The sequence below is a fragment of the Schistocerca piceifrons genome, chromosome X, assembly GCF_021461385.2.
Source record: "Schistocerca piceifrons isolate TAMUIC-IGC-003096 chromosome X, iqSchPice1.1, whole genome shotgun sequence".
NCBI lineage: Eukaryota > Metazoa > Arthropoda > Insecta > Orthoptera > Acrididae > Schistocerca > Schistocerca piceifrons.
Window position 1 is genome coordinate 825,482,745 of NC_060149.1, and position 13,176 is coordinate 825,495,920.

The 13,176-nt window shown below is 43.6% G+C and overlaps 2 protein-coding genes across 3 annotated transcripts in view; both read right to left on the bottom strand.

Annotated features, from left to right (window-relative positions):
• LOC124721352 (protein sickie) overlaps positions 1-3,508 on the bottom strand; it is a 242,547-nt gene extending 239,039 nt beyond the window's left edge. For both annotated transcript variants that reach the window (XM_047246278.1, XM_047246277.1), the window contains exon 1: positions 3,385-3,508. The gene's annotated coding sequence lies outside the window, so the exon portion shown is untranslated. The remainder of the gene's footprint in view (positions 1-3,384) is intronic.
• Positions 3,505-13,176, bottom strand: part of LOC124722726 — a 484,952-nt gene continuing 475,280 nt past the window's right edge. The window contains exons 4-5 of the mRNA XM_047247867.1: positions 13,008-13,058; positions 3,505-3,514 (exon numbers count right to left, since the gene is read on the bottom strand). Of these exons, the coding sequence (XP_047103823.1) occupies positions 3,505-3,514; positions 13,008-13,058 (61 nt within the window). The remainder of the gene's footprint in view (positions 3,515-13,007; positions 13,059-13,176) is intronic.

Consider the following 13,176-nt stretch of genomic DNA (forward strand, 5'->3'; position numbering starts at 1 on the left):
GGAAAGGATGACGATGGATTATTGATGATTTCTTAGAAAACCGCTTATCAAAACTCGATGGTATTTGAAAGTTAAATTGAGACACCCAGAATAACATCAGGAACCATTGCCCTGGGTACAATTATATAGGACTGCCGAACCCGTAGCGATCATTTGCGGCTAAAGTCTTCATAGCATAGAAGTTCCACAGGATGGGGATCCGTTCTCGCCCCATCTCATATCGAATATATTGTCTTTTACTCTCCAGCTTATAAATGAGTGTCCAATGCCCTTTTCTCATCAAAATTTTGTTCACAAAAATCGTTTCACATGGACGACTGAGATAAACTAATCGCTACCTTCAAACGCATTAATTGTCGCACTATATTTGTTTCCATTTCATTAAAAACAATACTGTAGGCAGAAGGTAGGTTCAGAAGGTCACATCCCGCCCACGCCATGGTTATTACATACGGAGCCTAGCTCACTTTTAGGAACTATTCCGACATTCGCCTGAAATAATTTAGGAAAACCACGGGAATCCTACATCAGAATGGTTGGGTAGGGATTTGGAAAATGAAAAAGATCAGTATTAGACGTCTACAAACATTCCAGGTATACTAATTTAGGTGGCATTTCCCGGCTTTCCCATTTAAAACATTACTCCCTATTAAACCCTGTCGGGACACGTAAAAATCCTAATTACATCAGCATGGATAATATTTTACATTATAAAGTCTCGTTCTTTCCGCTTTTAGGCCGAAGAGAGTTACTGTGGCAAACCTCCACGCAACGGCCACTACATCAAACTTAATTCCATTCAATAGCTTGTCAAAGTCGATCAAAACACCTGGTTGTTGTTTTGTTACCGTGCATTTACAGTTCGTGAAGTATTTTTACAAGTGAACTGACGGAGCAAATGTACTTCTCTTTTCGAAAAAGAAGCAAAACGTGGAAACTGAAAACAAAGTTTAAAGACGAATAATGCAAGACTTACTCATGGCTTAACAGAGGTAAAGATGATTATAATGCTCACTGTGATGCGTGTTGCCCATATGTTACAATGTCTCACCGAGATGAAAATAACTTTTAAAAAATCCCTTAAAAATCCAAAAAAATGGCGCTGAACACTAAGGGACATAACATCTGAGGTCATCAGTCCCACAGAATATATTACGTTTTTCACTGACGCCAAGTGGGTTGTGTACATCTTTCTAGTCTGCCAATAAAATTAGTTTTACATTTATTAGTCATGAATTCCTTTATATTCATTAATCTTATAATTTAACTGCAAATATTTACACAATTTACTTCATGTATCTATAAAGACAGCACTATTGATTACTATAACTCTTGTTATAAGCCGTATGAAGATTTAATTTATATGAAATGACAAGGGTTTTGAGTATCTTCTTTTGCTTGTGCCTTTGTTCCGCAGTTTTTGCAGGGTCAGCATTGTTACAATCGGATTTGGCACAGTTAATTTGAAGGGGTGGCCAAATGCTCTTCCTGCTGCCACCCCATACCCCCAGAACGGAATCAGTGTACCCCAACAGTCTGCGTCTAGTGTAAACTGTGAAATAGTGCGAACATGGTGCAAATGTCTGTGAAGCGTGTAACTGAGGCGGAATGTGAGGAACAACCTGGTATTCACCTAGTGGGATGTGGAAAACCGCCTAAAACCACACCCAGGCTGGCCGGCACACTGGCCCACGTCGTTAATCCGTCTGGCGGATTCGATCCGGGGCCGGGCGCCTATCCGAGTCCAGGAAGCAGCGCATTAGCGCTCTCGACTAAACTGGCGGGTCGACAAGGGTTTTGAGTATAATTGTATAATATATTTGATTAAACAGTTAAACTAAAATTTCGTATCAACATTACGGTAGGTACGTATGCCATTCTATTTACGTAGAAGTTAAAAACTTTAATAATGCTTATAATTGTTTCATAAATATCTCTAAATCAGAAGAGGGAACCCACAGTATTACGACTATGAACTTCCTATCAATTCTTCTTCTGTACCACAAGCTGCAAAATGCCGATCACTGCAAAATCTGAGGGTATATTTTGCATTACGTCTTAACATAAATGGCAACTCGGGCTTCCACTTCAACTTTCAGAGTAGTTCGTGGTCCCCGCATAACAGTAAACTCTTTAAATTTCTTACTCGTAGTGGGCGTAGCGAAACGAAGCACAACCACTCTCGATGAATAGATAAAAAAAGTCGCAGCCATATTGCTACACACCGCCGCTAACTAGCCAGGCAGCCGTACTGCGTGCACGAATCGTTTGCGAACCATCAGATTGCCTGGGATTTCCATGCAACCAGCGATCAGTAACTGATCGCTGCCATTTGCCAACACACGTGCGACGTCCGAAGCGATCTGTCGCCCATGCGCCGATCCGTCGCTCGTGTGTGGGTCCATTTAGTCGAGGATCACTCCCCATCAAGATATACCGGGTGATCAAAAAGTCAGTATAAATTGGAAAACTGAATAAATCACGGAATAATGTAGATAGAGAGGTACAAATTGACACACATGCTTGGAATGACATGGGGTTTTATTAGAACCAAAAAAAATTACAAACGTTCAAAAAATGGCCGACAGATGGCGCTTCATCTGCTCAGAATAGCAATAATTAGCATAACAAGGTAAGACAAAGCAAAGATGATGTTCTTTACAGGAAATGCTCAATATGTCCACCATCATTCCTCAACAATAGCTGTAGTCGAGGAATAATGCTGTGAACAGAACTGTAAAGCATGTCCGGAGTTATGGTGAGGCATTGGCGTCGGATGTTGTCTTTCAGCATCCCTAGAGATGTCGGTCGATCACGATACACTTGCGACTTCAGGTAACTCCAAAGCCAATAATCGCACGGACTGAAGTCTGGGGACCTGGGAGGCCAAGCATGACGAAAGTGGTGGCTGAGCACACGATCATCACCAAACGACGCGCGCAAGAGATCTTTCACGCGTCTAGCAGTATAGGGTGGAGCGCCATCCTGCATAAACATCGTACGTTTCCGCAGGTGTTTATCAGTCAGGCTGGGATGATGCGATTCTGTAACATATCGGCGTACCTCTCACCCGTCACGGTAGCAGTTTTTCTGTCCAGCGCCATCTATCGGACATTTTGTGATCTTTGTTTTTTTTTTTTTGTTCTAATAAAACCCCATGTCATTCCAAGCATGTGTGTCAATTTTTACCTCTATATCTACATTATTCCGTGGTTTATTAAGTTTTCAAATTTATACTGACTTTTTGATCACCCTGTACATCACTCTTGCTTTCCCATTTCCAAAAATAATAAAACACTTATCGTAATTCACCAATATGGCGAAGGTTAAATAAAGCAAAAAAAAAAAAAACAGCGACAAAAATGGAAAAATACGTGATCTTACCTGTTGGGTGGTAGATGCTTATCAGGTATAGAAGCTCGGGGCGTGGACTTGGGTGTGGGGATGAAGGACTGCACAGCAGCCGAGGGGCTGGTAGACCGGGAACTGCTGCTGGACACGGGCTTAGTCGCACCTGTGCAAACAGCACCTTAATAAGGCTCACAGCCTTACCGACAACTGCGGCGTAACACAACTATAACACATGTGACAAACAGTGTGATTAAAAATATTTGAAGTGGCTACACTAATGTAACGAATTTATGTTTTTTGACATTATATTACGGAGTTCTACAGTCATACAGATGAACTCAGCCTTTTATTTACTAGCACAGCTGCGCACTACTAAAACTACAGTTCGGTAGTTCTGGTACAATACCTAAATGACGTAGTACGACTTCTCTTTTGTTGTTAGTTTGTTTTACACACAATCAGAACCGCATATCGTTCAGTGTTAGTCCTTTGAGTATTTTACACTGATAAGCCAAAACATTATGACCACTGCTCACCGTGACACTGGATGCCGCTTGGTAGAGTTCCGCGCACGCGATGCAGTGAAAAAACTAAGCAAGCGGAACAGATACGGACGGGAATCACCATAGCAAAGATATGGGGCTGCAAATGGGGAAATCCATTGAGATAAGCGACTTTGAGAAAGGGCAGATTATTATTACGCACAGCCCGTGAAAGCGTGTCTCGGAAACGTCGAAGCTGGTCGAATGTGGACGTGCTACTGCCGTGAGCACCTACGGAAAGGGGTAGAAGGACAGTGAAACTATCACTAGGCGCTAAATTGTTGGACGTCCACGACTCTTCACAGAACGTGGTGCTCGGAGGCTTCTCTGCTCTGGTTTTTTAAGTCCCGTGCTTCTTGACAGAGCGTAGGGGAACAATACGGGAGACCCGCACCGCCTTACTACATCTACATCTACATTTATACTCCGCAAGCCACCCAACGGTGTGTGGCGGAGGGCACTTTACGTGCCACTGTCATTACCTCCCTTTCCGGTTGCGTATGGTTCGCGGGAAGAACGACTGCCGGAAAGCCTCCGTGCGCGCTCGAATCTCTCTAATTTTACATTCGTGATCTCCTCGGGAGGTATAAGTAGGGGGAAGCAATATATTCGATACCTCATCCAGAAACGCACCCTCTCGAAACCTGGACAGCAAGCTACACCGCGATGCAGAGCGCCTCTCTCGCAGAGTCTGCCACTTGAGTTTGGTAAACATCTCCGTAACGCTATCACGCTTACCAAATAACCCTGTGACAAAACGCGCCGCTCTTCTTTGGATCTTCTCTATCTCCTCCGCCAACCCGACCTGGTACGGATCCCACACTGATGAGCAATACTCAAGTATAGGTCGAATGAGTGTTTTGTAAGCCAATTCCTTTGTTGATGGACTACATTTTCTCAGGACTCTCCCAATGAATCTCAACCTGGTACCCGCCTTACCAACAATTAATTTTATATGATTATTCCACTTCAAATCGTTCCGCACGCATACTCCCAGATACTTTACAGAAGTAACTGCTACCAGTGTTTGTTCCGCTATCATATAATCATACAATAAAGGATCCTTCTTTCTATGTATTCGCAATACGTTACATTTGTCTATGTTAAGGGTCAGTTGCCACTCCCTGCACCAAGTGCCTATACGCTGCAGGTCTTCCTGCATTTCGCTACAATTTTCTAATGCTGCAACTTCTCTGTATACTACAGCATCATCCGCGAAAAGCCGCATGGAACTTCCGACACTATGGTCTTAATAGAGGTGGTTTGCCGTTGCCTTCCTCCGACCGTAATGGGGATGAATGACGATGATGAAGACGCCACAACAACACTCAGTCATCTCGGGGCAGGTGAAAAGCCCTGACCGCGCCGGGAATCGAACCCGGGATCCTGTGCGGGGGAAGCGAGAACGCTACCGCGAGACCACGACCGACGGAATTTGTTATGTTAAGTGGGATAGATGGTTATCTGTGGCATCTCTGCCGAAAGAGCACAATGCTGGTGCGCGCACAAGTGTTTCGGAGCACACCGTTCATCGTACATTGTTGAACATGGGAGTTCCACACAGACCCTCCCTACGTGTTCAACTGGTGAGCTAACGACACCGTCGACCGTCGATCAATGGAAGCGTGTCGACTCTTCGGGTGAATCACATTTTTCCTACACTAGGTCGATGGTCGTCTCCACAAAAGCCGTCATCAAGGTGAACGGCGACCCGACACACGCAGCGCGCCACGGACGCGGGCTGGTGGGAATAGTATTATGCTATGGTAGACATTCTCCTGCGTTTTCATGGGACCTGTGGTAGTAACCGAAGACACGCTGACAGCTGCTAACCACCTGCATCCCTCCATGCTTGATGTCTTCCCCGATGGCGATGTTATCTTTCAGCAGTATAATTGTCCGTGTCTCGGAGCCAGACCGTGCTACAGTGGTTTAAAGAGCATTACAGTGAACTAAAGATGATGTCTCTGCGACCAAATTCGCCTTACGTAAATCCTTTCGAACCCATCTGGGTCGCTATCGGGCGCCATCACAGCGTACGATCAGCGGCCCATTATTTACGCGATGACCGGAGGTTGATTTGAACCACCGTCCTCTCGAAAGCGAGTCCAGTGTCTTAACCTCGCTCACGTCAGGGTCGGACACGGCTTCGAAGCATTACAGATCCGCATAATGGACGATAATTGGCATTAATGCGTCGTACAGCCACTGCCAATACGCGGCAACAACAACTCAGAATAGCAACTGGAACGACAGTGTAGGATCGGCCTGTAATCAATAGTTTACGAGAAATGAACTCCCTGAACTTCATGTCCGATTAGCTCTAATCAATTATTCAAAATGAGAGTCACAATCGCATTATTTATTTTGTCGCCAACCGGTTTCAACCCGCGATGGGGTCATCTTCGGGGCAATTTACACTGTAAAGTTATAATATTAGTAAGTAATCATGTACGTAATCTACAAGCAATTAGTCAACGTTACATAAATAAACAGTTATTTATACCCATTTGGTCGTTCGCTGGAGTCGTCACCCTGCCTGTGCACGGTTGCTAACTATGCATGGTTGGCTCTCTGCATGAGCTTAAATAACGGCCAACAACACGTGGGCAGACGGTAACGCCCTCCACGGTGACCAACGGTAGTTACATACTTAAGCAAGAAGCACAACCCCATCGCGTGTTGAAACCGGTTGGCGACAAAATAAATAATGCGATTGTGACTGCCATTTTGAATAATTGATTATAAGGAAACCAATCGCTGTTATCTCCACGCATCTATGTTGTCTAAAAATTTACGATTAGCTCTTTCTTAATGCGGTAGCACTACAAGGTTCACCTTCCGTGCGCCCGTAACCCTTTCGGTTGGCAAACTCGCTATTGGATACTTGACTTACTAACAGAGTGGTCAAGATTTTCCTCCACTCGAGATGATGGACGTGTGCGTGTAAGGAGACGCCGAGGCGAGCAGTGCAAACCGAATGTTGTCTAAATCGGCAGATTCAGTGATGGGTTGGGTGGCGTCAGTATTAACGACTCTATGACGGTGGTTGTCTTACTGCCGTGGTGCACTTCGAGTAGATCATGATGGACCATTACGGTGGGCGCGATACTGGCCCTAAATTCCGTCTCATGAACGATAATTCCACGTCGCATGCAGAGGGAATCGACAGGAATGTCTTGCAGAGGCTGGAAATTCAAGTGATGAGTCCCTACCTCATTCACAACAGATACATATTCGGCTTGTCGCACAACAGACTCTCCAAGAACTCTCAGAAGCTCTCCGCAGTGAACGGGAATGGATACGCATACTGTCATCTCCTTAGGTTCATGCGGAGCGTGACATCTCTTTGTAAGGCTGAGCAAGGAGGGCATGCGAGATACTGGAGGTCTCGAGCTCTGATTAAATCAAACTGTCCCCAACTAACTTCCGATACTGTTTAGACCAGGGCTTCCCAACCTTTTCAGCTGGTGGACGGACCCCTTCTACAGTCCAAAATCCATGGCGGACCCCTAGTCAGTCAAGAGCACAGCAACTTTAAATTTCAGAGCGAAACCCATGGGAACTGAAAGCTTCTTAATGCTAGTGCCATGTTCCCAATGACCCCCTCCCCGAAGTATCAATAGTCTTTGGAACTTCTTGTGATTGTTCTTCCTTTGGTCGTCCTCCCTCCTCCTTCATTTCAACTGGAAACTTCCCTTGTTGCGAAGGCGATGGAGAAACCGCACCCTTCCTCAATGATCCCGACTTCAGCCACGGATCCACGTCAGAAGTAATAAACTGGTCAAAAATCGACTTATGAAATAGGTAGTGCACTGACAAAGCGAGTTTAACATTTAACGATGCCTGGCGCCGCATACGTGCCTTTGAGCGCTGTGATTGGTCGACAAAGCTCGCTCCGCGCATGCGTAAAAGGTTTCAGCGCATGTAGCGTAGGGTGACCAATCGTCCCGCAAAACCGGGATTGTCCCGGTTTTCATCCCTGTGTTCCGGTGTGCCGAAAATTTGTTTCGGGACCCTCAAAAGTCCCGGAATTCAGTTTTTAAATACATTTCGTGAAACTTTCTCAAATTTTTGAGATTTCGCTATATTAAAGGAAATACAACACAAGAAATTAATATATTTTAGCTTATTTGTCTAAAACCTCCATTATCCCATACTAGTAATCACAGTATCAGTATTGATACTCTCAGGCAATAATTTACTTGGAGCGGTACTTTGGCCAACAAGTAGTAAGTTGTATTATTGTAACAGAGCTATGAAACCGTCCGATTGTCGCGCCATTTACTCACACACTCATTGTCAGAACAGTGTAGTAGTTGATGTTTTGTCAGACAAACTGCAATGGTTTTTTCTCATATTAGTGGTATTATTGCTGCAGTACTGTGAAACGCAATGCCGAAACGTGCCTGCAAGTTCAGTGACTGTTACTCCAAGGAATGGAATTTCATTAAGAAAGGTCGTTTTGATTACGAAGAAGAGTGTTCCGTATGTAACTGTTTTATTAGTAGAAGTCACGGTAGGCGTTCCGACATAGTTGATCACATCAGGTCAAAGAAACACATTAACAGATACAGTGCACCGAGCTGTAGTAAAACTCTACAAAATTATTTTGTGGTTCAAATGGCTTTGAGCATTATGGGACTTAACATCTGAGGTCATCAGCCCCCTAGAACTTAGAACTACTTAAACCTAACTAACCTAAGGACATCACACACATCCAAACCCGAGGCAGGATTCGAACCTGAGACCGTAGCGGTCACGCGGTTCCAGACTGAAGCGCCTAGAACCGCTCGGCCACACCGGCCGGCAATTATTTTGTGAAACATCAGTCAAGTGAAGAGACGAAAGTTCGAGCAGCCGAGCTTACACTAGCCTACCACACGGTAAAACATCACCAAACTTACAGCTCTAGTGATTGTACTAATAAGCTTAACAGCGACTCGACCGTAGTCGTAAGTAAGCTTTTTCTTAACCCTTTATTTGGCAGTGTTGCTCTCAAGCAACATCAAATTTACGTTGGCCTTATGGGACAACAAACACTTCCCAGTGCCTTTTACTGGCATTGTTGCCTCCAGGCAACGTTCCTTTACACACTGCGAATGCCAGTTGGTGTAATAGTTCAAGGTTTTCCACACGAGATGGTAGTTTGTGCAGTGGTGTTACAGAGATCTCCTCGTGTGAGCAACAGGGGTGTCTTATTTTGGTTCTGAAAGAATGGATTTCAATAAATTGGCAGTAATCTTAGCAGAGTTTCTTCAAGAAATTCCCAGAGGTGAGTTTACAGCAGAAATATTTCAATCAGATATTGTTTTGAATTACGTAAATAGTATAAAACTTTTATGTTGACTGTGAGCAACATTGCCCATAGTTTAGTTCAACAAGAACTAAAGTGTCAGCCTTAGTGAAAGGAGTTATTGCTCCCCAGAGTGTAAAGGAAAGCCTTGAAAACATCAAAAAGTCTTCTTTCTACGGGATATCCACTGATGCCAGCAATCATAAGGCCACTAAAATATTTCCGTTTGTTCTTCAGTTTTTCGATATTAATCAGGGAATTCAGACCAAACTTTTGAAGGTGAGTTCCCTACCTAATGAAAGATATGACGAAATTTCAAGATTTTGTATGAATACTATCGAAATGTTTGATCTTGAGAAAAATAAATGTGTGGCATTTTGTGGAGATAACACCAACACAAACTTTGGTGGTTTAAAAAGACAAGGCAAACGCAACGTATTTACCAAATTAAAGGCAACATTGCATGAAAATATTGAAGGCATAGGGTGCCCTGCACATGTTTTACACAATAGCGTGCAGACATCTGCTGACAGTTTAAGCTGTGATGTTGAAACTATCGTCATGAAGGTATACCCACACTTTTACATATATACTGTTAGAACAGAGAGGCATAAGGAGTTCTGTGATTATGTGGGAACTGAATATATGAATGTAATGTGTCACTCGAAAACTCGCTGGTTATCACTGTTTCCAGCAGTTGAAAGAGTAATCCGCCTGTTTGAACCGTTAAAAGATTTTTTCCTAAATGAAGACAAAGCCCCCAGAATATTGGTTCAGTTTTTCAGCAACCCTTTAAGCGAAGCCTACTTAGGGTTCATTCACAGTCAGCTTAGCACTTTGCAGCATGGGATAAAGGAAATTGAGGGAAGCACGAAAAGTGTAATAGAGGTAAATGATGTTTTGAAAAATACTCTGGAAACTGTTACTAAGAGGAGAGAACAGCAGTTCATTTCTTTTAATGTCAAATCAGTCCTTAAAATAGCAGAAGTATCAGAAGCAGCGGAAAGGAGTTTTAGAGAAGAAGTTAACAAGTTTCATGACACTTGTGTAGAATAGACAGCAAGTGGAGCGCTTCATATTTACCCTCATCGCCGGTGTTTGATTGGATGTTACTGAAGAGAGTGCCAAAATGGGAAAGTGTTGAAGAGACAGTTTCTTATTTGAAGAGTAAAGAGATTGAAATCGATGATTCCATTCTCTTTGATCAGTTCGGCATACTGACAAATTTTGTTGAAGAAAGTCTTCACAAGTGGAATGATGAAAAGAAAACACCATTGGAGTGCCATGAGAAGTGGGTGAGCTTTTTTTAAAAGCAGTGACTGTCTTCAGCATTACTCTGAGTTGGTAATAATTGCAAGGTATTCATTTGCAATCCCAGCCCATAATGCCAATGTGGAAAGAATATTTTCGTTCATGAATATCCAGTGGACTGATGAAAGAAACAGGATGGAGGTGGACTCTCTTGAAGCAATCCTGCAGATCCTGTACAACTACAAAATGGATTGTGCCGAGTTTTATCACTGTGTCTCAAAGAACAAAGACATGATCAAGAAGGCTGGTGACAGTGAAAAATACCCTTTTCTCCAACGACAGTCAATTCCATCTACAAGTGCTCAGTAATATTAAAGCTCACGTTAATATTATTGATTAAAAGTTGAATGGCTGTAAAATTTTGTAAAATCGTAATACATTTCTTTATTACTGTATACGTTTATTAAATGTCATTAATTATACAGATAATCTAGATTATATCAATCTTTTGTATCCTCTTATTAGTTATAATAATCGGGTTAACAAAATGTATCGACAAAACATTAATATTTAAAAGTAAGAAATCTGGGTACATGTGGAATGAGGTTTCCATTGTCACCCGGGTGAATGTGTCCCGGTTTTCACCGAAAATAATTTGGTCACCCTAAATTCTAGCGCCGTGAGCCGGGGCACAAACGACCCCCGTATTGTTGCGAAACAGTCAATCAGAGAAGCCGCATTCTCCGGCATTAAACTGTGTATGCGTTCTCACTTAGGAACCGCAAAGGCTGCTTGGGAATACGACCTGAAGTAAAAGTACACATGTTTTTCACACGAAAAAAAATAGTGATGAACTTGATTTTCACATTTTTATTCAATAATTTTACTCATTATTTTACACGATTTGGTGAAAGGTGGCCGCGGACCCCCTAGAAAGAACCGTCGATGTTGGGAAGCCCTGGTTTAGACATTTCGGTTTCTAGTGATTAAATGCTTATACAGGGTGTTACAAAAAGGTACGGCCAAACTTTCAGGAAACATTCCTCACACACAAATAAAGAAAAGATGTTATGTAGACATGTGTCCGGCAACGCTTAATTTCCATGTTAGAGCTCATTTTATTACTTCTCTTCAAATCACATTAATCATGGAATGGAAACACACAGCAACAGAACGTACCAGCGTGACTTCAAACACTTAGTTACAGGAAATGTTCAAAATATCCTCCGTTAGTGAGGATACATGCATCCACCCTCCGTCGCATGGAATCCCTGATGCAGCCCTGGAGAATGGCGTATTGTATCACAGCCGTCCACAATACGAGCACGAAGAATCCCTACATTTAGTACCGGGGTTGCGTAGACAAGAACTTTCAAATGCCCCCATAAATGAAAGTCAAGAGGGTTGAGGTCAGAAGAGCGTGGAGGCCATGGAATTGGTCCGCCTCTACCAATCCATCGATCACCGAATCTGTTGTTGTGTCAATCCTCATTTCAGTGCAAATGTTCTCTTTACGGATGAGACTTCATTCCAACGTGATCAAATTGTAAATTTTCACAGTCAACATGTGTGGGCTGACGAGAATCCGCACGCAATTGTGCAATCACCTCATCAACACAGATTTTCTGTGAACGTTTGGGCAGGCATTGTTGGTGATGTCTTGATTGGGCCCCCTGTTCTTCCACCTACGCTCAATGGAGCACATTATCATGATTTCATACGGGATACTCTACCTGTGCTGCTGGAACATGTGCCTTTACAAGTACGACACAACATGTGGTTCATGCACGATGGAGCTCCTGCACATTTCAGTCGAAGTGTTCGTACGCTTCTCAACAACAGATTCGGTGACCAATGGATTGGTAGAGGCTGACCAATGGATTGGTAGAGGCTGACCAATTCCGTGGCCTCCACGCTCTCCTGACCTCAACCCTCCTGACTTTCATTTATGGGGGCATTTGAAAGCTCTTGTCTACGCAACCCCGGTACCAAATGTAGGGACTCTTCGCGCTCGTATTGTGGACGGCTGTGATACAATACGCCTTTCTCCAGGGCAGAATCAGCACATCAGGGATTCCATGCGACGGAAAGTGGATGCATGTATCCTCGCTAACGGAGGACATTTTGAACATTTCCTGTAACAAAGTGCTTGAAGTCACGCTGGTACGTTCTGTTGCTGTGTGTTTCCATTCCATGATTAATGTGATTTGAAGAGAAGTAATAAAATGAGCTCTAACATGGAAAGTAAGCGTTTCCGGACACATGTCCACATAACATATTTTCTTTCTTTGTGTGTGAGGAATGTTTCCTGAAAGTTTGACCGTACCTTTTTGTAACTCCCTGTATTCTGCACATTTAAAAACTTTTTTTTCAGCAGTATAGTTCATATTACTGGCATGCATGTAAAAATTAGAGATGTGGAAGGGAAGAGAGAACAGAGATAAAAATAAATAAACTGACCGGCGTTGTGCACGGTGGCCGGTGAGGGAGCAGCTCGGCGGCCTGGTGTGGGGATGCTGCTGTGGCCAGGCCCCGCATGCGCCTGCGCACCCTGCGCTTGGGCTTGCGCATGCGCGTGGGCCTGCTGTTGCTGCTGCTTGCTGAATGGGGCCGGCAGCCTGCTAACATCACATGAGAGTCGTGCGCAACACAGTTAGTACTGCACCATGGATCCTCTCTCTCTCTCTCTCTCTCTCTCTCTCTCTCTTTGTCTCTCTCTCATACACACCAAAGACA